This window comes from Tachypleus tridentatus, chromosome 9, assembly GCF_004210375.1.
Source record: "Tachypleus tridentatus isolate NWPU-2018 chromosome 9, ASM421037v1, whole genome shotgun sequence".
Taxonomy (NCBI): domain Eukaryota; kingdom Metazoa; phylum Arthropoda; class Merostomata; order Xiphosura; family Limulidae; genus Tachypleus; species Tachypleus tridentatus.
The window spans coordinates 68,611,473-68,637,679 of record NC_134833.1 but is presented as its reverse complement, the minus strand read 5'-3'; the positions used below and the strand labels follow the sequence as shown (position 1 = coordinate 68,637,679).

Here is a 26,207-nt window from a genome sequence, read left to right as displayed (position 1 = left end):
TATTGATACAAGATGTTGGCGTTTGAGAAAGGCTTCTCTGATTGACGTTGCAAATCGAATTAGGTGGTCTGTGGTGAAGTGCTGTCGTCGGAACCCACACTGGGTGGGCGAGAGGAGGTTGTTTGATTCGAGGAACCAAACAAGACGAGCATTAACCATCCTTTCTAAGGTCTTACAGAGACAGCTCGTCAAAGCAATTGGGCAATAGTTTGAAGGAATCTTCGGATCTTTCCCTGGCTGAGAGAAAGGTAAATTAATAGCCTGGCGCCAGGCATCAGGAAAACATTCTCCTGCCAGATCCGGTTAAAGACAATTAGAAGGACATCAAGAGAAGCAGGAGATAGATGGTGCAGCATGTCATAGTGTACATCATCAGGTCCAACAGATATACTGCCAGACTGATGAAGGGCCATTTTCAGTTCCACAAGTGTAAAGGGATAATTATAGTCAAAGAGACAGTCAGTTCGAAAGGAAAGAGGTAAACGCTCTGCCCGAGTCATGATGGCCAAGAAGGTGGATGAACAAGCAGAAGTGCTAGACACCTGGCAAAAGCTTTCTCCTAGAGTATCAGCGATGCTCCGGACATCACCTACCTCCTGACCATCAGAGAGTAAGATCGAGAGGGCGACAAAATTGTAGTGCCCACTGACCTTTCGAATCCTGCCCATATGACCTTGAAACTGGTGGTAGAAGATATGCTAGTTATGAACTTAATCCAAGATTCCTTCTGGCATTGACGTCTTACCCACCTAGCATGTGCACTGGCCCGTTGGAAAGCGACGCGGTTCGAAAATGTGGATATCTACGAAAAGTATCCCAGGCCCGTTTTTTGAGCCTTCCGTGCTTAGTGGCAAGCAGGATTCCACCACGGACGAGGATATCGTGGAAAACGTGTCGAGATTTTAGGAATACACTGAGCAGCTGCTTGTATAATACAGCCAGTTACCGCTGCCACACAGTCGTCTATTGATGGCCGATTTACGATGGCAGGATCAAGTTCTGCGAGAGCAGTGAAAGTGGACCAGTCTGCCTGATCCAGCTTCCACCGGGGCACGCGAGTAGAGTGGCATCGACCACGGCTAGTTTCACTCAAAAGTGTAGGAAAATGATTACTGCCTAGCGGATAATTGTCAACCCTCCATGAAAAATGGAAGAATAATGAAGGACTGACTAGTTGCGTGAAAATGAGTGGAAGAACCAGTATTGAAAAGAGAAAGATTGTGATCAGAGAGCATACGCTCTACAGAGTGACCCATCCCATCAATAACAGCACTTCCCCAGAGGGGATGATGTCCATGAAAGTCCCCCAGGAGTAGAAAGGGAGACGGCAACTGTTCAACAAGAGCATCAAGGTCTGATTGATCATATGTCTCTCCAGGGGACAGGTAGAGAAAACAAACAGTGATGGTATGACCAAGGAAACACGGATGGCTACGGCCTCCAAGGGCATGTTGAGTGACAAAGACAGGATGAGCACATGCTGATCAACCAACAGTGCCACCCCTCCATGTACTCGTCCATTACACAGCCTGTCATTTCTGTACAGAGAAAACTGCTAAAAGGAGACTGTATTAACAGGTTTCAGAACTGTTTCTTATAAGGAAACACACACAGGATTGTAGGAAGCAATCAGCGTTTTGATGTCATCCAGATTAGAATGTAAACCTAAACAGTTCCATTGTATCAAGGTGGCCTTTTTAATGACGGGCAGGCGAAGTGGCTGGAGAACCCTTCTGTTTACGACCACGTTTTTTTCCTCACTGTTTTTAGTCAGAGGAGGTCTGTCAACCTCCATGAATCCTGCCCTGGGTCGATTGGGCAGGTCTTTGTTATTGGAAGGGAATTCCAGTGACTGAGGACGCGAACCAATGATTGTTTTGGTGTGGGAGAAAAAGATGTATCAGAAGAAATGCCTGTATTTGAAACTGAAGGATGTGGATCTTGAGGTTTGTTGGAATGTATGGGAGGAACAGAGATGGGTGTGGAAGTCGATCCATCATCCTTTTTAACCATGGAGGTCAAAAGGCTTTTCATTTGTTCTGAAAACGATTCTCTTGGAGGCACAGAGAGATGTGACTGCACTCCCACTGTAGTTGTAGAACGAAGTGCAGCAGCAAATGTCCGAGATGGAGTGGCGGGCACCAATTTCTGAGCCTCAAGATAACTAATGTCATGAGTCGTTTTCAAACGCTGCACCTCTTTTTCCTCCAACCATTTTGGGCAAGAACGAAAATAGAAAGGGTGAGAACCATTGCAGTTGACACAATGTGGGTCCGTGTCACACTCATAGGCATCATGGTCCTTGCCACCAAACGAGCACATGTCAGAGAACAAAGACATGACGTCTTTGTGTGGCCGAACCTCTGATATTGGAAACATCGGAGAGGGTTTGGAATGTACGGCTGTACCCTGCAATTTAGATAACCTGCCTTGATGGTGGCAGGTGCACATGGTGATGTAAATGTCAAAACAAGGATATCTTTGTGAGTGGAGATGCATTAAAGCATTATATGCCTACTGTGCTCCTCACACACATCCATCTTCATGATCTGAAAAAGTGCAGTTGGATTAGTTTCTTTAATTTGTCTGAGAATTTTTATACACGCCCTACTACATATTTTAGTCATTAAAGCCTTCTTCAAAGACAGAAATTATTATTCATTTTCTGTATTAAATATTCAGACATTAATTATGGGATGACCTGATACTTTACATGTATAGAGAAGAGATCATGTCGTCAGTTAAACCAACCAAACCCATGTTAAAAAGAGGATTAGTAATTAAGTGGAGAAGTTAAGAGTTCGTAAACAACATTTAACAGTTTAATGGTTTGTCGGTAAGAGTTTCTTTCATGAAACAAACTCAAAGTAGTAGTTAACAGGAAACCAGCTGTTTCTTTGAGTAAGCCGATAATCACTCTTTTATTAATATAAAAGGGCTTGGAAAATAAGAACAGTTATTAGTCAGCTAAATAAGTCAGACAGCTCAGTATCTTAGTCAGAATCTCAACCGAAGAATAAGAATATGTCTTCATACCCAAGCTCGGATTCGAGTCTCTTTTATTTGAACTGTAAAGCCTTGAGTTAGTGTCTATGAACTCTATTCATCACGAAATCCACATTTAAAATAAATTTTGCACTTGACTGCAGGTAGTATTAGTCGATGCTCCAACAGCTAACCAGACTCAATTCATTCGGTCTGCCCGCAAACCCGTTACGTGACAAGTGACTCTTTCAACTGAAGAAAATACAAAATTTTCGTTACGGCATGGGTGATGATACTTGTAAAGATTCATCATCACCAAAAAGAGAAGCTGTCGTTTATGGAAAAATATTACATTGTAAATTTTTCAATTGTGTTTAACAGTATGGCTTTTTCAAGACAAGTAAAGCAGTGTCTTCAGGTCTCCAACTGTGTGTTCCAATTTCTTTGTATATTGCTTCAGCCTAATGTTGATTAAAACTTCTGTTTGCGAATAAACTTCGAAATTCCAAACATTTTATTTTCGTTTCTCAGTGCTGTTCATTATAGGCCAGTGTTTTGCCTAAAGACTGACCTGAAGACGAATGACAGAAGACTTTCGAAACGTCGTTCTCTTCACTTGTGCCTCCACAACAAGCAGTTGCCGTTAATTCTACAATGTTTCATGACAAAAATTTTAGTTTTTCATTTAATTAAAAGGTATTTATTTCAACCCGTTAAATGGAAATTTACTGAGCACATATGTATAAATTATGAAAACAATAAAGACACAAAATCAAATTATTAAATTATGCCCAGTTACAAATTTTACCAATTATAATAAAAATACAACATTAAAACTGCGTTTTGCCAGGTGGAGGTACAAATGACAGCACGCAGTGTCGCATGAACTTTAGTGTTATTAGTGATGACGAGAAACCCACTTGTTGAGAAATTTATACAAAACGGCTCGTTTTGAGAAAACACTTTACATAAAAGAGCGAACAACGTTTCGACCTTCTTCGGTCATCGTCAGGTTCACAAAACCTGTCTGTATGACAAACAGGAAAATCCAAAGAGTTTTCAACATATCAAAAACCTTGACGTATCTGATAGTAGATATGGTTTTATATACTTACAGTATTTTTAATTATAAAAAATTAGGATACATTATGTGAACCTGACGATGACCGAAGAAGGTCGAAACGTTGTTCGCTCTTTTATGTAAAGTGTTTTCTCAGCCCAAACGAGCCGTTTTTGCATATAAATTTAGTGTTATTAATTTAAATAAATAAATGAATAAGTAAAACACACAAACAAATAGAAAATACTTATTCTGAAATATAAAAAATAGTATTCCAAATTAAATCAAATTTTATCACTTACAAAAATTAGTAAAAAACAATCCCGTTTGTGGCCAACAATCGGTACAAACTAATTCCAAGAAAATTAATATTCTAATATTAAGCCACTTCCCAATCTCAGTAACAATGTGGAGTTATAATACATTATTAACTAATTTGTTTTTATCCTTGGTTAGACCACAAGGTTACATAGCATGTGCTAGGTATTACAATAAATCTTCAAAATATTAATATCAAGACAACACTGCTAGGGTATGGTTGTATCAGTTTTAAAATCTCTTTAAAAATCTATATAAATACAATAAACGTTCTCTACTAAGAACAGAAGACGATGATTGGTAAGTTACTCATTTAGTGCTTTAATGTTAATAGATCAAGACATTTTAAGTTGAACTAAACGATAGAAGAAAACTTTATTGTCACGCGTGTCTTTAATATTGTTATCAGACACATTGAATTATCTCATTATTCTACAAGGTGGCCGGTAAGTCCCTACCCGTCCATATATCCAATGTATCTGTGTGCTGTTTCTCATTCTCGCCAATATTCTTGTGCTCGTGTACGCACGTACTTGTCACAATACGTTCTTCAAGTGTAAATGGACTTACATCGGCCATTTTCTCTGAAAAAAAAAGAAAATTTTATAATACATGCGTAATTGAATATAACATAATCACATATGGATGGGTAGGGACTTACGGGTCACCCTGTACTCTATATGCATAAAGAAAAGATACTTAGAAATCGAACAGCCGTAGTTTTGATTCACGATCACAGGTTTTTGTCAGAGGAAATATTCTTCTCTTTGATAGAATGAAAGTATTTACCAAATCTTGAATTGATGTGGATTTGTTCAATAACTCTTCTAAATCTTAAAACAATAAACAAGTATGTTTTATGTGTAACTGTCACTGTGTAAGCAGGATTCGCAAGTAAAAACTGAAATTTCCCTACTCAAACTGTCTTGAATACTGGTAGAATTTAGAACACATACAAATGTAGAGCGAATTCTAAGAAAGGCCTTTTATAAGATAGGGTCGAGAAATTTTTCTTTTCATTTTTACATCTTGCACTAATACATTTGTACCTCAATTATCCATCCATCCTGTGGAATGTTAGCACAGCCTTCTAGTTATACTGTTAGGGTTAGACCTAAAGGGTATACTAGTGTTCTAAATGCACAATTCCTCGGGCTTACTTTGATCATTTCCATATAGTTCTGGTTTGTTAATTATACTATTCAGTTGTATCTGTTTTATGTTTTATATTTAATTTGATATCTGATACAACTTTTTGTGATTCATCTCAATTTCTAGAAAGTGGGTGAAAACTACATGGAAAGAACCATTCTGGTTATCACAAAAATATTTACTTTGTGCTTCATTTATTTTTGGAAGAGACTGTATTTCTCTTAAGATATAAAGGTAATGAAGTGTTACTTGAAAATTATAACTTTTTTGCTTGCAATACAGTATTTTCTGTCATTTTTGGTATGTAACTTGTGATATATGAAGGCATTACTAAGATTTAGGTCTAGCATCAAAATAATTCTAAGGATATATATTTATAAAGTTGATTAACTTTAATTTGAAACCAAGAGAAGCTAGAGACACCTTCATGTTAAACACAGAACTGGTGTGATACCTGTAATGTTCATCATTAAAACCAAAGTTTATATTTTATAATGCTACTGACTTAGTATTTACAATGATGACTACTTCTCAGTTACAGATGTTTAAAGTACCTGAAATTGTTGGTGATGATTGTTTGAGTTTCTTATTAGACACTTTGTTACAAACCGGCCCGGCATGGCCAAGCGTGTTAAATCATGAGACTCATGATCTGAGGGTCGCGGGTTCGCATCCCCATCGCACCACACATGCTCGCCCTTTCAGCTATGGGGGCATTATAATGTGACGGTCAATCCCACTATTCATTGGTAAAAGAGTAGCCCAAGAGTTGGTGGTGGATGGTGATGACTAGCTGCCTTCCCTCTAGTCTTACACTGCTAAATTAGGGACGGCTAGCACAGATAGCCCTCGTGTAGCTTTGTGCGAAATTCAAAACAAACAAACGGACAATATGTGACTTCACATCTTGTGCCATTCATTGAGCATGAGGTTAATTAACTGGCAGCTACAGACGGGCCTCAATCATCTACTGACGTGGACCAAAACTGTTTACATGCATTTTTGCTACCAATGGGGTATTCACCCAAATCCTGAGCTCTGTCAAGTGCTTTCTGTGATCCCCAAAGAATAGTTCTTGGATTTTATCTTTGACTGTAAGTTGACTTAGACTTCAAACATGAAGCAACTATATGTCAACTGTACAAGGGCTCTGAACATCCTCTGTCCTCTCCTCCACTTCTTGGAGTAGACCAATGTCCTATGCTAAAGATGTTGTTTTCATTTGACCAAAACTGAACTGTGACGGTCAATCCCACTATTCATTGGTTAAAGAGTAGCCCAAGAGTTGGTGGTGGGTGGTGATGACTAGCTACCTTCCCTCTAGTCTTACACTGCAAAATTAGGGACAGCTAGCACAGAGAGCCCTAGAGTAGTTTTGTGCGAACTTCAAAAACAAACAAACTTGTTACAAACCCAGTTGCCTCCTGCTGGTACAGCGGTATGTCTCCAGATTTACAATGCTAAAATCAGGGGTTCGATTCCCCTCGGTGGGCTGAGCAGATAGCCTGATGTGGCTTTGCTATAAGAAAAACAAACAAACCCAGTTACTACCAGGTAAAGATGGCGTAGTTTTAATGTAAAGACATAATAAAAGAAATGTATGAATTAGTATTAAAGCTATAAAGATACTGTGTACTTTGATGTTAGTGTATGTTGGAGTTTTGTTTAGATTGTTTTAAAAGGCACAAGTTTTAATTGTTAATCTGTTCTGTTGTCTAACTTCAAGTTTTGATAAGAACATAAAAGTGAAGCTCTGACTGAACCATGGAATTATTAAAGATAAAGGTTGAACCCTTTTGTGAAAATACTATGTTGGATACTAAACTGGTGGAAAGTGAAGAGACATTTACACAACCTGTTAGTAAGTGTGTATCTTTATTATTCAAATGTATTGTGTTCTTTACAACACAGATAGTGTGAATTTTACCTGTTTCATTCTATTAGTTTCTGAATTTTTCATCATTGGTTAGAAATTTCTTATTTCTTATGTGATTTAACCTTCTGTCCCTGAGATGTTTGCCAGTAAATTTAAGTTTCATAATTAAAGTCTTCACTTGAGAAACTTGGAAACCAATGATAATATTGTAATAATTTTTTGTATTGTTATTTGGGTGTGTTTAAACCTAAGACATTTTAATTGCTAATCAAGTGTGTGTGCTCCACTGACAGAACTAAGGGATTACTTAGGTAGCTACTTATAGTAAATTATCTTTTATCAAGTCAAAGTATAAAATTTGTATTTGTTCTTCTTTCTATGTTTACCTTAACTGTGATAAACTGATAGTATTACCAATAAAATTTAAAAGCAGAAATTACTAAAATAAATAATTTCAATGTATTATAAAGAGTGAATTTTGTATACTTTAAATAACAAAAGTTATAAGTAAAGATTTTACCTGAAAAGTTCATTTTAAAAGGATATATTTATTTCATTATAAAGTTGGATGATTAGCTAATTATGTACAATAATGGTTTAATTTTTAAGATCATCAATTGATTACTTTCAGCTAGTCTGATGTGAAACATTTGTTGAAGTAATCAAATAGTATAATAATTAGAAGCACTGATTCTGTTTAGTTGATTTTACTTTTTTTACTTTTATCATTTTAATTATTTTGATGAATTGATTATTTAACATTTTACCCAACACTAAGTAGTATAATGCTCCTAGTTAAGTTGATTAGTTAATACTTCAGTCATATTTTAAAGTAAATACTAAGGAACTTTGAGAATTAGTAATTTGAAATCTTAACCTTGTGTTAAACAACATAACCTTAACCTTCATACTTTATTTTCATCAAAGGCCTCTTTTTTTGCATATGTAATTATATATTTGTGTTAGAATTATTGTATATTCATTGTTATCAAATGTGTACGTTAATCTTTGAATTACAGTTTGCTTCTTTTTGAGTAAAAGGATCACACAACCTTCAAGGTGTGAATCTTTTAATGCATTGCAGTGATAGCATCATACTACGGTTTTCAGTAACCCAAACTCCTAGATTCCATATGTACTAGAAGATTTTGTCAGAACACAGGAGGTTTAACCTCTTCAATATTGAATATGCACTGCAAAATGCCCATATACAAGACAAGTACAGGTAACTTGCTCAAAACTTTCTACCCTGACGAACTGAAAACCATACAGTTTGTACTTGACTGCACTCACTTAACTTCTGGTTGGTTTTATCAATGACAATAAATTGCACTAACAGAAAATCACATGACTGTACCACATGATTGATGCAGTAGTATTATTAGTATTGAAAAAAAATGTATGGTTAAGTTTCTGACAGTTTTGTCTTGACTTTCATGTGTATTTTTGATTTATCATTGTAAAAATAACCAAAATGTAAAAGCTGGAAATCTTTCAGGGTAAATAAAGTAAAATAATAATAAATTTTTCTGAGGTATGCTTGCAAGTAGGCTGTACATTATGTAATTTCATACAGTAATAAGACCTGCATGTTCCTCACATGACTTCCAATTTATATGGCACAATTGTGAGTTTGAAACACTTCTAAAGGCAATAAAATGTAAGCATAAATAGATATATACTGGTACAAGCTTTGAGCTACTTAGAATAAACAGTTGTAGTTGTCTGTTATAATTTGCAATTATTGCAGAAAGAAAACATAACATTTTGAATTATTTTCTACTATTTTATGGTGGTTACGAGGTTGTTTATATACAGTTACATGTTATGTACAAAAAGTAATATATATCTAACTTATGACAGGGTTTTAATAGTCCACGAGTGAGATAAATGAAAACAAAGAGTTTAAATTTTAAAACCTTCAAGGTGTTTTAGTTTCTGTTTGAAAGTAATTTTTGAAGTTTGGTAGCTAGTGCACATCATGTTCTTACTATAATTTGTTTATAACAACATGATAATTGGACCAAAACAAATCTTGTTTTGAAATCTATTAATTATTTAATGATACCTTAAAAGAGAAGAAAATATTTCCCCGTTTGTTAGAAAAACCTGTTGATTTTATCCTCTTGTATTTTTTCCCTGCTTTAACACTTGCTGAGTGTAATCAACATGTAGTGTAAATTGTAAATATATATTTCTTCTCCATTGATACTGAATTCTTTATTACAAGGTTTTAAGTTTATTAAATTATACCGATTGGCCCCATGAAACTCAGTTTTGGACTCTTGAAAAAAACCAAAAGCGTGATTCTGAAACCACAGTAAGAATGCTGCATACTTGTCTAATTCATCAATATTCCACTGTCTCTTTGATTTTACTTTTTACTTTGGAAGCATCTATTTTTTTTTTTAATTGAACTAGTAATTCTTATCATGCTAAGGGTGAAGAACAGTTCCTGTTGGCCCAGTTTGACCAATTTTTTCAAATGTTACCATGGGTGTAAAAGTAGATTTCTTGGTACTTTTTGGGCCCTAATTGATCAAAATACTTTGTTTATGCATAGTGAGTCACTGTCAGTTACACATGCCTGAGATGGTTTGTTTTGAAATGTTTACATGTTCTACAGCAGTTCGTTTGTGCTGAATCTGAAAGTAATACCCATTTTTCTCCATCAAGTGCAGATTTTTCACAGTACTCTTTATGTACATTTACACAAGTGACTCATTTTTATTGAAATTCGATCTTTTTTTTTAAGCTTAAATGTTGAACATCCACTGTTTATAGATTTTCCTATACCAGTTGCAACATGAGAGTCTTATCAACCATTCTAAAAACATCAAGAAGCATAAAACTAACATGTAAATGATTAACAGGTCACGTGACATGTCATTTCTGTATAATATTTGTTTGTGCATGCAATTTGACATTATTTTTTCCCACATTATTTATTCATCACCATGACAGCAAGAGATTATGGAAGTAATCCAAACATTTTGTTATATTTGTGGTAAATTTGTTGTAAATAAACAAAAGCAAAACGTTGCAGAATTCACTAAAAAAGCATATTACAATCTTTTGAAATAAAACTTTTGGACGAAGACAAATTAAGGGCTTCACACAAAGTTTCCACCATTTGTGTCATAGAGCTGAGACAATGAACTATAGGTAAGAAAAAGTCTGTACCTTTTAGATTTTCAATGGCCTGACATGAGCCTAGAAACCACAGAGATGACTGCTGGTTTGTTCATTAAAGTGCAAGGTTACAACACTGGAAATAAAAAGTAATTTTTTTATGTGAACCTGCTATAAAACCTGTTGATCATGATCTGATAGATGTGTACCTACACCACCAGAGACTCTTCATACAGTTTCATCTGTTTCTGAATCTTATGAAAATAGAAATGATGATAGAGATTGTTTTCAACCTGAAACATCTGGTGAACCACAACTTTTCACACAAGGTGAACTTAATAATTTGGTATAAACAAAATAATAATATGATGTAAGTTTCTTTTTTTTCCTGATTTGTGAAAAATCCTTTGTGATAGAAACAAATAAACACTATTTTCAAAATTTGTGTAGGTGAATTATGAAAAATCTGTTTTGTAGATGCAACCTAAAATTGTAATTGCCTTGCCACTCCAACAGCACATTACTTGAATAGCTTGAGATATTTTTGAACCAGACACATTGATTTGTTTTTCTATAATATTAAGATTATTTCTGTCAAAATTATTCTCTTACGACACATATATTCCCTATCTTTTATTACAGTGATTCACACAGTCAGTATGATCCAAAACATCAACATGATCAGCAAATTTAAATAAACTATTTATCATTTCTTCATCTATGTCATTATGTACATCAAAAAGATTGAAGGTCTGAGCATTGAGGTACTCCACTCATGACATTAATCTAGCTCATTTATAACAATCCTCTGCTTTCTTCTGTGGAGCCACTTTTTGTCCAGTGAGCAAACCTATCCCTACTCCTACAAAGTAACTACTTTAAGAAGATTTTTATGTGGCACCTTTTTTGAAAAACCAGATGCACCAAATCTACACCTACACTCTCATTTCCCATAAGCAGTAACCTCTTCAAAGAACATTGAAAGGTTTGGATTATATTCTACTGAAACAGTGCTGACTATGCAACAAAATTTTAACCTTCCAAGAAGATGCATCACATCAGTACAAAGAATAGTTTAATACCACACATATCTGTATCTGAGAGTTGTATGCCACTTTTCCCGAGCTAACTCCCACAAGCATGTGTTTAATGTGACTTGCAGTAGCAAATAAAGAGAGCCCTCCACTATTAAGAGAGTTTTATAACTTTCTCATGTTGTAGCTCCATCTGAGACTTGTGCTTTGCTTTTTCCTTGGCATTGTCTTGAATGAATATTTTCAATATGGTTTTACCTCATCTCATGTAGAACTCTTTTAGTCTTCTTTCTCTCCACTAAGCACAGTTAAACGATTTTCACACTAAAGATACTAGTCTACATACCCCACCAATTTCACACTCAGTGCACCATTCTAATTACTAAACCAATTTGCACACTCAGTATGCCAATCCATATACCATACCAACTTTGAACCATTATGGAACATGTACATATCATGTGACTATTATCAACCAATAGTATTGTGTCACTTAATGCATAAGCTTCCTTTGCTATTTCTACTATATCCTCACCTTCTTCATTTACACAGATTTGTTTAGACATGTGTTTTCTTTGCTTGTATGGTTGTACTTCTTTGCCATCTCAAAATCTTTTTTTTATTAGTTTTCTTTTACTATGTTTGCATTCAATTTTTCCAAGGAATCATGTTCATCTTTGTCTGTAGAAAAGGTAAAGGCCATAATTTTCAGGGACCAAACTTCATATAATCAGCCAGTAATTTCTTCTATTTTTCAAACTAACAATGGTTCTCAGGAATATGATGATTTAAATATTCTTGTTCTAAACCTTTATGTTATGGTGTGTCCTAGTGGTTAGCATCTGGTGAGTTGTTCATATGTTATCGGGCTCTCCATATTCTTTTTTGGTCTCTATCAGTGTGATTTGGCTGACCAGATTTCTACATTGTTAGGATCAAAATGAATTTGAAATGGGTACTTCCTTCTGAGATACATTACCACCCAGATCCTAACAATCAAGAAGACTTTATTATTACTTCTGGCTGAAAAACAAAGGGGGGGGGCTCAGTTCTCCACCTTCTGAATCTGTACAGCTCAAACAGCAGGAAAACACTTCCAGAAGGTAGATAACTGTAATATTGTTCATTTAATGCATTCTATCAGGGACTTTCTTTTGACAGAATTGAAAAGAATGAAAATTGAAATGTTTAGATTGATGTTGAAATATTTAAGTGTATTATAATGAAAGTTGTTAATAGTCTGGATTGACTTTGTTAACTATGAAATTTATCCTGAGACATAATCAGTCTGTGGAGGACAATTAAATCAACTTCTGTTAGAATTACAAGTTTAAAAGCTGATATGATTAGGTTTACTTTAGATTATGTAAAGCAAGGATACAGAAAACTGTGCATTATCTCAAGCTATTATGTTAATTAAATATTCAGTTTTTGTAATATCCATGTTTAATATTGTATGAAAGAGGAAAATTATCTGATATACTTTTTATTTAAACTATTCATTACAAATCACAAAACTGAACAAATGCCACATATGACCTATTTCAGTCCACTATAGCATGTTTGGGTGACATGGTGATCTTATTATAGCCATTGTGGCCAACAGCCACAGAGAATTCGTAAATACCATTTATCTATAACAAGATAAATACCTATTATTTATTCATCTAGAAACAGAAACTGAAAACTGGGAAGATATACCTTCATGTACCAGTTTGAAGTTTGATGTATCAAAAAAGGAACAAGAAGAAAATTGTGATGGAACAACAGAGAAAGATGAGGTAACTTACAGACTTAAAACTGTTACAGTTTTGTTATGGAAGTGTTTATGTAGCTACAATGTTGTCTTGTGTACCTTATTTACCTAGAGTATACTCAGTAGTGAGATGTTTGTAGTCACATTACTTTTTCTGTGTTGTATGTCATTACGAGGAGTATCAGTACTGCTAAATTTTACATTTTTCCATTCCTTTCCACACGTGGGATTCATCTCGTCCATTTTCCACAGTACCAGTTTCTCTCCCATCATGTAGCATTGATATTCCATACAGGTACTTTAGTTTTGTCCATCTGTCAGCAAAAATGATAAGTTTTCAATATCCATCTGTCTGCTATTTCTTTTCTTCTGCCCATCCTACTGAGACTCACTTTTCAAGCCTATTCTAAGCCTATTCTTTCCTGAATATTGATGCTTGCAGACTTTTTTTACAGTGTACATCTGTTTTATTCTAGTGTCTCATTTTAACATGTGAATCCACTCTCTCTCTCTCTCTCACTCACTTGCACATTTGCCTTTTATTGTCTCTATTACCTAGCCATTTCATTTTCTGTCTGGTTTTGACTCTTTTCAGTCAATATTCTGCAATTTACACACCATCTTTAAAAAGTATAATTATATTATCTTTTTCATTACCCTTTTTTAGAATCCCACTGTGTGGATGATTTGTCATCCAAAGGTATACTTATTTCTTCAAATCCACACCAGTCAAAGGGTAATGGAATGAGGCAAACCATCTGCCATGGCTCTACCAGTGTCAAATGTCAACCCTTTGAGATGGATTCTTATACATTGTGAGGACACCTCTCTGAGAAGGTTTTGTTCTTTGAGTTTACCTTCTCTGGGATCTAAACATTCACCCATGTGTTTATCGTGCTTTGGTGACCAATGAAGGGAAGAAAGGATCCTGGTGGTTCAGGGTTCGAACCCCAACACACCATTTTGGCCTTGAATTCTGTTGATGGTCACCTCCAGAGTGTATCATCCGGTTTACTCGGACGTTCTCAGTGTTTTTGTAGAGTGCTTACAAAACCCTGGCATTTCTGCAGTGTCCTTGTTTACAATTATAAAGAGTTCTCTTGTAGGGCTCCATGGTGGGTGAGGTTATTTGGCACTGAAATGTAGTGTCTTTATTATGGATACCCCCATTTATTAAAAAACAACATTATTGGAAAAGGATCATGCTTTGATGACTCTGCTGTACATTCAACATCACAGTCAGTTTCTGTGTCTTGATTTCTAATTATCCATTCCTTATCTACAAAATACTTAGGGCACATGTCCCCTTTTTTGTTCAAAAGGAATAAGAGGGGCTTGCTGGCTCTCCTGAGCCAATAAAGAATTTGTGCTCTGTAGAAATTTTAGTGGAAACATCTTCACCACAACATACCAAACTCTTTTTGAAATCTAAGGACATGAGGGATATACCCATTGAGGGTACTCTCCATGCAATTCTGAATTCTTCCAGAGGCATTATAGTTGAGAGGGATTTAATGAACATTTCTGAGTCCAAAATCCTCGCTGATTTCTCCAGCTAAGGTGTTTCTGTAGTTTGCTGAATATCCATTGTCAGAGACAGAATTACAGTGCCTAACAATTTTCTGATATTGACATTTACATCATCATGTTTTCCTGCCACAGTTAAAGCAGGTTATCTGAACTGCAAAATATGACTATACATTTCCAACCCTCACAGATATTTCAATCATTCAAAAACATCGTGTCACTGTTCTCTAACATGTGTTTGTTGTGGTGACAAAGACCATGAAGCTTATGAATGCATACTGAAACCACACTGTGTTAACTGTAGTGGTCCACACCCCTCTTAGTCTATTTATTGCCCTAAATGGGTGAAGGAGAATGAGGTGCAAAGCATAAAGACTATAAATAATAACACCTACCCAGAGGTTCAGAAATTAATGTCTTCAACTCCATCTTGGACATATGCTGCTGCACTCTATTCCATTGCCACAGTTGGAGTGCAGACAGATCTCTCCATGCCTCCAGCAGAGTCATATGCAGAACATCTGAAGAATCTTTAACCCTCCATTATTAAAAGAGTTGAAAAATCTACATCTACTTCAGTTTCTGTCCCTGCCATTTCTTCCAGTGACTACCCGGTTCCACTTTCTTTGGCTTTGGGTTCAGGTGTTTCCTCGGACCATCCATTTCTGCAGCCTCGAGATGTAAAACGACCATTCGTTCATGCCCTCAGTCACTGGAATCTTTGTCCACAGACAGAGACCTATCTACTTGATCCAGGGCAGGATCCACAGCAGTTGATAGGCCTTTGTCCACTTGAGAAAAAAAATGTGGTTTAAGGAAGGGCTCCTTACCACATTTTTCTTCACATAAATAAAACTGGCCACTCTGATCCAGTGGAACTGTCAGGGTTTTCTTTCAAATATTGATGACATTAAAGATTAGATTGATTGTTATTATCTTGTATCTCTTCTTACAGGAAACATTTCTGAAACCTGGTAGTACAGTCACCATTTGTTAGTTTTTTTTGTACAGAAATGACAGGTTATGTGATGGACCAGTGCATGGTGGGGTGGCACTGTTGGTTGATCAGCATGTACCCACCTTGTCTTTTCCACTTGATGCACCCTTGGAGACTATAGTCACCCATGCTTCCTCGGGTTATACCATCATTATTTGTTCTTTCTACCTGGTTTCTGAAGAGACCTTGATGCCCTCATTGAGCAGTTACCATCAACCTTCTTAACCCTGGGGGATTTTAATGGACATAATCCCCTCTGGGGTGGTGCTGATAGACAAACACACACACACTGTTTGGAGAATCTCAAGGATACCAAAAGAATTGGTATAAGAACTCATGTTTTTAGCTGAGAGTCAATCTCCCAGCTTAAAGACTGATGCTGCCTGATCTAACCATGACTGGACCTAAAACATTGAAAATGTCTGTGCTGGAAGATTCCAACATTTCCCACTTCAGTTCCATATAAGTAATGATCTCAGTCTCCTTCTCAGTTGAATAACACTGTTTGAATTTATTGTAAAATATTGATGTTATATCTGAGCAGATTTCAGTCAGTTTGTTAATTGATAATTTACTGTTAGTATTAAGCAGTTTGATGGATGTTTAATTCAAAAACTGCTGAGATCAATAGTTTAACAATGAAACCTTTCAAGAAAGCTTCAGTAATTTTCGTGTAGCCAAGTGTCTTAAAATATTGCATTAAAGTGTTGCTTGTGTTTTTTAATCTTAGTCTTAAAGTCAGTTCTTTAACTGTTAATTTGTTGGGTTAATGACTTGTGTGCTCCACTTGCAAATGTAACCTGGAACTAAATAAATCTACTGTGAATAGGATAAAGTCAAATGATTAGCCTACATGGCATCCTAGCTTTTCACATGTTCTTCTGTGAAGTATCTGCAATTGGATTTTACATTACACTGAATGGGAGTTCATCTAAATTTTATGTTTGCATCAGTCCCTTCATCATTTCAATATGTGAACATAAAATATTATCAAAGAAGTTAACATTTTCCCTACCTGAAGACATATTTCCAATACATATTTATATCTTCACACCTACTCACCCATTATCCCCATTCTTGGTGCACTTTTTTCTTGTCTTGTTTGGAATGAAATTATTTTTAATGCACGTATTTAGGGAGAGCTGTTGTTCAAATAGTTATGTTGCCCTCCTATTGGTGGAGAACTGTTGTTGTATGATGATGTATTCTTGCTTTAGTGTACTTCACATTAAAAGTGCTTTGTTAGCACTTTTTGGTTGCATGATATTTCTATCAAATGAATACTCTCCCAGGTGAATTAAAACAAAGATGGATGTATCCTTTGCATAGAAAAGAACTATAGATTCATGCTTCTGTTTGTGTATAATTTGTTTTAACTTATTTATATTATAGCACATCAAGAAACTAAAACATTCAGACTATAGATATTTCCATCTAATTATGTATAGTTTATGTTTTAATTTACTGAAAGTACAACAAATTGTTTTATAGGTTAGAAAATTGTGAATTGATGAATTTGGGATGTATCATGTGAACACAGAAAAGTGAAATCTGAGATTTTCCTAAATATGTATTTTTTTTCTTATTTAAGAAGTTAAAACTTAGATAATAGGAAAATACTAATTATAAACTACATTTTCACTCCATTCTTATTAAAATATTTTGAAAATTAATTTGTTTGAATAACTTAATTTTGAATATAACATTTCACACTTTTACCCAGCTGTATAGAAAGAGTAAACCCTATAAGAACAAAATTTGTAAATTTTCCAACATTGGAATTATAAAACGTTACATTTAACAACTCTGGATTAGTTGCACACATCATGAAATTTGGAAAGGTTTGAGTAAATGCTACAGTTTTCTTGTAAATGGAAAACCAAATCTGTTGAATGAAATATTTATTCTAAGGATTTTTCTGTGATTTTTTGTAACTTTCACTGTGTCAATCTGAGTGAAAGGTGATCTTCATGCTCAGAATAAAAGTACTTCTTTTATCTAAGTATTTATATTTCATTTGTAACACAGTAACCTCATCCCTTGAGTGATGGCAGTAAGTCTTCAGATTTACAATGCTAAAATTGTAAATTTCCTTTGTTGGATACAGCACATAGTCAATGAGGCTTTGCTGTAATAAAACACATACTCCATATAACCTCCTAACTTAACATATTTCTGTAATATTTGTGTATTTTTTATTTTCTCTCTTTTAGCCATAACTAGTAAAATAATCAATGTGCAGAGGAGAGAAAATTTGAAAAGATGTGAAATAAAATGAGTAATACCATTTTATTGTCTACACTGACTTCACTATTATTAGAAACAACTACATTAATTTTCTTACAACAGCTTCAAGCTTGTAAACTTTTCACACATTTTTTATTTAAACTATTGGTTTAATTGCTGTTTATTAGATCAACTATTGTCAGGTTATTGCAAGTAAAAAACAATAAATCACAGTGAAAGCCCATTAGCTATGTTTCGTAATGCAACAGCAAGTGACCTCAATTTAGTGTAATTTATGGTTATTTTACTTTATATTTGGCTAAACTATACAAAGAAGTTTGTATCTTTTGGATTTCTGATGAAAAATTGTGTGTATATAACAGTAAATAATACATGTCTATCACAACAAAAGTTGGTTTCAGTACTCACTCTTTATGTTGTAGTACATACTTCAATAACATTCTGTTGTGACCCTCAATAAGTCTCAAAAAGTTGTGCATTCTAGAACACTACAAACATATCAGTCACTAGGATGGAATGACCCTGAGTTGTTAAAACATACCTATTAAAATACTATAAATATATCAGCCTCTGATGATATGAAACTGCTGTGATATACATGGTTTTCTATATTAATTACAAATAAGTTTAAAAAATTGTTACTGTTCAGTGTATGGAATCTTATCACAAACCAACATATCGTCCTCAAGAAATAGCTGAAAACAGAATTGTATGATTTGATAAGAATCTATTTTGTTTTATTGGCTATGAATATATTCATCAGTCATAAAATGTATTAGCAATTGATCTCAACAGTAAGAGAGAATGGAGTGGCATCTTTGATAGGTTTAACACATTTATTGATACTTGAAGAAATAAAGTTAAGAGGGTTGAATTTTAGATTCTTGTTTGTTATGTGTAGTTTAAAACTGGTTAGAAACTACATCAGACTATTTTAGGAATTATAGATCAGATATCATGAGACATAGAAGAAATAAAAATGGGGATTTCATTGAATATATTTATATAATTATGAAATTAAAACACCGTTTACAATCTAAATTTGTATATTATCTATGTTTTCATGACACATTAATTAAAAGGTTTATAATTACATTTTAAATGTAAAATAATAACAGGTCACAATATGCACACTTTGACTTGGTCATAGAAAGAAAGTTAAGTCAACTAATTGCTGCTTGGTAGGATGCATGGTGCAGCTAGTAAGTTTCCTATGGAATTTTCACAACAGATTAGTAGATTACTATGTTAGTATGCTAATTCATCTCATATTGAAATTGTTACTTTGTCAACAAGTCCTTTAATGTATGACTTAAGGTTAATATGCTAATTAATGTTAGTCTGTTCATTGTTTCTATGTTGGCTGTACTTCACTCGACTTAATAAAAATTGGTCATGAAATTGTTTTGGAATTACTGAGGAACATTAAACTATTTTAAATATGTTGAAATGTACTGTTCGAGAAGTAAAATAAACATGTTTAACTTTTTCACACTCATCTGTGGATTGAACATTTCCTTAAATGTTTTTATTAACAGATCTTTTCTAAATCATCTGTTAATGTTTCATTATTTATATGCAAGTGGGTATTATAATGTTTGTTTCATTTATGTTAAAGTATTTCTTGGTTTTCTTTGAATTACAGAATGTTGGAAGTAGAAATTTACTATTGAAACATCAATGCCAGTTTTTGTATTATAATATCTGGAAACATCTCTTAAGTGACTTTTTTTTTTTAAATAAAAGAGTAAAATTGAAAAACCAGAAATTTTAGAATGGTCAAAGATTACAACTTGTGTACTTTATGGTTTATTTTATTTCAATTGGATACAAGGCTTACTATATTTTATTTATTTATTTATGTAAATTAGACACATGTTTATATTTCATTTAGACTGATTTATTATCTGTAAGTCTTGTATTTTAATCCAAAACCAGAAACTACATGTGACAGAAATGAAAGTTTTATACTGGTACTTCTGTAGATTTTTTCATGTTTTCTCCACACATATACATATATTTATTGATGCCACTAGCTGTAATTTTTATTTACATTTTGAATATGTCATTTAATTTTAGAACATGGTTATGAAAGTGAAAACAGAACAGTCTGATGATCTACCACAAGATGAGGTTATTTCAAAGTTCAGTTACTGCAGTGACGATGTTTTACATAGTTCAAAGTATAGTATTATGAATGTGAAAACAGAAACTGAATTTAAAGAACATTTACAGCACACTGAATCTAGGTTGGAAAGTACTTCTGGTAAGTATAACAATCTTTTATAAATTCATTAACACTAGCTGATAAGACATGGTTTAAATCATGATAATATTTAAAAGTTAATGAAGTATAAGAGACCTGACTCAGTTGAAGTGTATAACACCATGTTTGGAATGTTTTTGGTTCATCTCTATAGACAACTGTACAGGAGGTTGAAATGAACAAATGAAAACAAAACAATTGAGGAAGTGTTAAAAATTACATGGATGGAAATTTTATTGTCATTCTTATTATGAAATGAAACTGGAAGAAACTTCTAGCTGATTAATGTTTATTATCTTTCTGGTTTTTAATGTATCAACTTTGTGAGTAATTGTAGGTGTCATTTTCTGTTGGTTAGTGTTTAAAAGTTGGACAGAGAATTTGTTGGTATAATTTATTTCCATGTAAATTATTTTCTGGACACATACAGAACTCTAGATTTAGGGGCCTGGCATGGCCAAGCGCGTAAGGCGTGCGACTCGTAATCCGACGGTCGCGGGTTCGCGCCCGCGTCGCGCTAAACATGCTCGCCCTCCCAGCCGTGGGGGCGTTATAATGTGACGGTCAATCCCACTATTCGTTGGTAAAAGAGTAGCCCAAGAGTTGGCGGTGGGTGGTGATGACTAGCTGCCTTCCCTCTGGTCTTACACTGTTAAATTAGGGACGGCTAGCACAGATAGCCCTCGAGTAGCTTTGTGCGAAATTCAAAAACGCAAAAAAAATCTAGATTTAGGACTTGAGTATTCTTAAACTTCCAATCTCTTAATTTTATATTTTAAAGTCAGTAATCATACAGTTAACTGGATAAAAGAATAAATAACATACTGATAAACAGTTTTAGTTTATCAGAAATCTTGGTATTTCTCAGTATTTATTTCACTTGCACATAGATCTTTTGAACAGTAAACTATTAATGTCCAATCAATATATTAAGAGTACAAAGCATTAGAAGATTTTATGATAATCAGTGACTTGAAGTAGAAAGGTTTTCTTAGATTTAATGCAGGAAATTACTGTCTGAAAGTACCACTGATTGTTCTGAAACTATACAAACTTACTTGCAAAGTTAATTCTAGACTTTATTTATAGCAAATTATTTTCTTGAACTTGTTCTGGTACTGCATTTTATGTTTGTATCAAGGTGTAAATTATGAATAGAAGTTTTATAAAGTGTGAAACTATGAAAATTGCATCATAACTGTTTTTAACTATTAATATTTTGATATTTATGTTTGTCTTCATTGTGTTATATTCTTAAAATTAATTCAGAATTTCATCAGATAAATGAATGTTTTAATTATATTTGTTGTATCTTATGTTTTGATTTTAGATATAAACACCTTTTGTGAAAGTCAGTTTTCTGGCAATGATGTCTTAAGAAAAGAAGATTCCTTGAGAGAAGTTCCAAAACCCAACAGTGATGTTTGTGGAGAAACAAATTTAAATGAAAATAACCTAAAAGAATTTGATATACATAAGGATGGTGGTAAACTAAAGAATCAGTTAATTTGTGGACAAGACTTTGGAACGATGGTTAACATAACACAACAAAACAGGATAAACACTGGAGAAAAACCAGAAAAAAAAAAATATACTTGGATAGTTTATGGAGAAATTTTCAGAAGAAATAGTCCTGTAAAAGATCATCAAAGAATACATACTGCAGAGACACTTTACAGTTGTACAGTATGTGGAAAACAATTCAGATATAACAGTAGATTAAAAATACATCAGAGAATACACACAGGAGAAAAACCTTACATTTGTGCAGTTTGTGGAAAACAATTTCGACAAAACAGCAGCTTAAAAACTCATCAAATTATACACACTGGTGAAAAACCTTACATTTGTACAGTTTGTAGAAAATGCTTTGGAACAAACAGTGAACTAAAAATACACCAAAGAATACATACGGGAGAGAAACCTTACATTTGTGCAGTTTGTGGAAAACAATTTAGACAAAACAGTAACTTGAAAACACATTTAAGTATACACACTGGGGAGAAACTGTACAATTGTGAAATTTGTTGTAAGTCCTTTAGAACAAATAGTGAATTAAATAAACATCAAATAATACACAGCGAGGAGAAACCTTACTGTTGTGCAGTTTGTGGAAATCAGTTTCGAACAAAGAGGGAATTAGAAATACATCAAACAAAACACACTGGGGAAAAACCTTATACTTGTGTAGTTTGTGGTAAACAATTTAAAAGAAATAGTTCCTGTATAGAACACAGAAGAATACATACAGGAGAGAAACCTTACAATTGTGTAGTGTGTGGGAAATACTTTAGAACAAATAGTAACTTAATAAAACATCAAATAATACATACTGGGGAGAAACCTTACAGTTGTATAGTTTGTGGCAAACACTCTAGAACAAATGGTGATATTAAAAAACATCAAAGAATACATAGTGGAGAAAAACCTTACAGTTGTGTTGTGTGTGGGAAATACTTTAGAACAAATAGTAACTTAATAAAACATCAAATAATACATACTGGGGAGAAACCTTAACGTTGTTTAGTTTGTGGAAAACACTAGAACAAATGGTGATATTAAAAAACATCACAGTTCTTGCTAAACTTTAAAGTTTTACAGTTTTTGGAAAATATAACAAAACATGAATAAAAAAAATCATCTAGAAATTCACATCAAGAGAAACCATACTGTTTTATAGTGTGTTAAAAGCATATTGGAGAATACATATTGGGGGAAAAACATTACACTTGTTTACTTTGTGAAAGAAAACTTTTAATAAACAATGAACTAAAAACATGAAGTAACACATACTGGAGAGAATCATTATAATTGTGTGATGTGTGGGAAATGCTTTGCAACAAATAATAACTTAAAAATGCATCTAATGACTAAAACTGGCAAAATCACAGTTGTGCAGCTTGTGAAAAAACACGTCAAAATAAAATGTGTATTGGAAGGTAATTTACAAATACACATGGAGAGAAGTCTTGTTGTGCAGTTTGTTACTCTAATTTAAAAACATTAAATAATACAAACTTGCAAAAACTTTATATTTGTGTAATGTATGATAAAAAATTAAGATATTTTATTAGTAGAAAACACAAGAGACTACACACCTGGAAGAAATGTTGTGTTGTATCTGATAAAATAAATTAATAAGATATTTTATTATTAGAAAACATGAGAGCCTACACACGTGAAGGAAATTATGTTGTTGTGTAGTGTCTGACAAAAAATTGAGATATTTTATCATTAGAGACAATGAGAGACTACACACTTGGAAGAAATCATGCTGTGTAGTGTGCAAAAGCAATCTGAAATTTTATGTTAAGAGACAGAAGAGAAGAAATTTAACAGTTCCATCTGGAAAGTATGTGTTAAGTGATTGTTAAAAAATGTTTAGAGTAAAATTTGGAATAATGTGATTTCTATGTCATTTGCAATTGCATGTATTAAAATTAATACATAATATCAAACTATATATTGGCTAAAAAACTGATTAAAAAACAACTAAAGTGTCTGCTCAACTTAAGAAAGAAAGATGATCCAAGATATTTTATGACACTTTTGGCTAACTACATGAGTTTCAATCTGTTACTGAATATTGTTACACTAGGCTAACTATATGGGTCTCAATCTGTTATTGAATATTATTACACCAGGCTAACTACATGGGTCTCAATCTAACTATTTATTCAATATTATTACACCAGGCTAACTACATGGGTCTCAATCTAACGATTCATTCAATATTGTTACACTAGGCTGATTACATGGGTTACAGTATAACCATTACTGAATATTACACTTGTCTAACTACATGAGTCTCAGTCTAATTATTACTGAATATTATTACACCAGGCTAACTACAAGGGTCACAATCTATCTATTCCTGAATATTGCTACACTAAATTGACCACATGAGTCTCAGTCTAACCGTTCCTAAATATTTTTACACTGGTCTGACTGTTTGGGTCTCAGTCAAACTATTCCTGAATATGGTTACACTAGTCTGACTACTTGTGTCTCAATCTGACTGTTCATGAATGTTGTTATACTAAACATTCAATCTATTTGGATCTTGATGTTACCTTCGTCACATAACAAAACATATGAAACAAGCAACAACAGCTAATACATAATGATAAATCCTCTCTGCAAGCTGAAAAGTGAACACAGTAAACTTTCAGAAATTTATAATAGTTATAAGACTTAGAAATATAACTTAGAGCATTGATAAAGATACTGTTATATCAGTAGTATTAACTATATATATATATATATATAGATAAGGGCATCATAAACTAACAAGAGGATAGAAACAACTGTTGGCAAAAGGAGTGAAAGTATAGATTAGAAAGTTTTGAATAGATCATGGTATTCTGTCAAACTTCCTATAATCAGTTGTAAGAATGTTGTTAAATTTCTCATGACAGTGAATGGATTTCATATTTAAAATATGATAGGATAAATATTGTGACAAAACCAAGAGACTTTAGGATGTTTGTTCCAATAAGTCTTGGAATGTTAAATTATATTGTGTTTAATAAGCTGTGAGTATTAAACATTGCAACATGTTTAGGATGCCTGTATTTGTAAATGGAGAGTTTATAAGTTGAAAGTGTCCACTATTGAAAACTTCAATAAGAGTAAGTGCTTCATCAATGACACTGATGTCTTAATCCAAATGCTGTGTTTTGTTTATAGTGAAATATTTTGTTTTGCTTTTTGAGCTCTCATGAACAAATTCATGCAACCACAAGTAGATAAGCAATCTGTCTATCAAAGTCAAGAACATAACTTCCAACTGCAGTAATATTAAAGTCAAGTATGCTTTTTACAGTGTAATGTTAAAATTTAAAATTAAGTCATAGGAATGATCTATATATAGCTGTTTCAACCTTATATTATTGTTTCAATTATTTTTGGCACTGCTATCTCTTCATCATTCTACACTTACACAAAATGTTTTTTTATTACTTGTTTTGTTACATTTCTTTCTATGATTGAAAGCTAGTGCATTTTATGAATGTATCTAATAAATGTTAATATGTTTCTTAATCTATTCTACTTATTTACTTGCCTCCCACTAGTACAGCAGTAAGTCTGCAGATTTACAGTGCTAAAATCAGGGGTTTGATTTCCTTTGGTGGGCTCTGCAGATAGCCCAATGTGGCTTTGTTATAAGAAAAACATGCACATACTCCTTCACTTCATACATAATATAGGAGTTGACTTTCTAAAGACTGATTGTATTGTGAACTGAGGATTGTGCATTTTACATGTTACAATCATATCATGTTCATCTATTATTGGCTGGTAATTCCTGTTTCACCGTGTATTTAAAATTTTTAATGGAACACCAGCTACTTGAAAGAGAGCTAATTTCAATGATATCATTTAAACTAAAATCATGATTTCTTTAAATTATTGTTTATTAGGTAATACTTATAAAAACAAATATTCTGTATGAAACTATGTTATCTCAATGAAATTGACTGTCATCATTTTTTTAGTTTTTGAGTTATCACGTCAGAAAGAATAACAAAAAAATTATGATACTTCCCTACATTTAAAATATGTTCCTGATAAGTACCTCCCTCACATAAAGTTATTCTTGTTCAGTATTGACCTCTATGTGCAAAAAAGAAAGAAATTATGCATTCACAAATCTTCTGTCTCCACTCAGTTGAACCCAGCCAATTCCAATGAATCTCTCATGCAAAGTACTGTGTTTCAAACCTCAACCAACAGGAGTGTGATATACTGTAATGACTTTCTCTGTTCCATTCTACTGCACTATCACAATGAGTTTTGCCAGAAGATAGAAACCTGTTGTAATGTGGGGAGGAAGGGTGGGAAGCAGGAGGGGAGG

At 33.6% G+C, this 26,207-nt stretch overlaps 1 protein-coding gene across 6 annotated transcripts; it reads left to right on the top strand.

The window, feature by feature from the left end:
* Positions 1 to 4,366: 4,366 nt before the first annotated feature.
* Positions 4,367 to 25,393, top strand: LOC143225423 (uncharacterized). Of its 6 annotated transcripts, none has more exons than XM_076454836.1 (6): positions 4,430 to 4,663; positions 5,642 to 5,749; positions 7,242 to 7,376; positions 13,229 to 13,338; positions 20,164 to 20,350; positions 21,681 to 25,393. In XM_076454836.1, the coding sequence occupies exons 3-6, from the start codon at positions 7,280 to 7,282 to the stop codon at positions 22,865 to 22,867; spliced, it is 1,581 nt and encodes a 526-aa protein (XP_076310951.1). In that variant the 5' UTR covers positions 4,430 to 4,663; positions 5,642 to 5,749; positions 7,242 to 7,279; the 3' UTR covers positions 22,868 to 25,393. The 6 variants fall into 6 exon arrangements, with proteins under 6 accessions (XP_076310954.1, XP_076310951.1, XP_076310955.1 ...); XM_076454838.1 differs by lacking the exon at positions 4,430 to 4,663 and adding an exon at positions 4,828 to 5,144; XM_076454837.1 differs by lacking the exon at positions 4,430 to 4,663 and adding an exon at positions 4,828 to 5,213.
* Positions 25,394 to 26,207: the final 814 nt, after the last annotated feature.

What these genes read in the sequence shown, in the direction of transcription:
- LOC143225423 (XM_076454839.1), top strand. Translation starts at nt 7,280, where the DNA reads ATGGAATTATTAAAGATAAAGGTTGAACCCTTTTGTGAAAATACTATG. An exon ending in GACATTTACACAACCTGTTA is followed by an intron (nt 7,377 to 13,228) that starts GTAAGTGTGTAT and finishes TTATTCATCTAG; the next exon opens with AAACAGAAACTGAAAACTGG. An exon ending in GAACAACAGAGAAAGATGAG is followed by an intron (nt 13,339 to 20,163) that starts GTAACTTACAGA and finishes ATTTAATTTTAG; the next exon opens with AACATGGTTATGAAAGTGAA.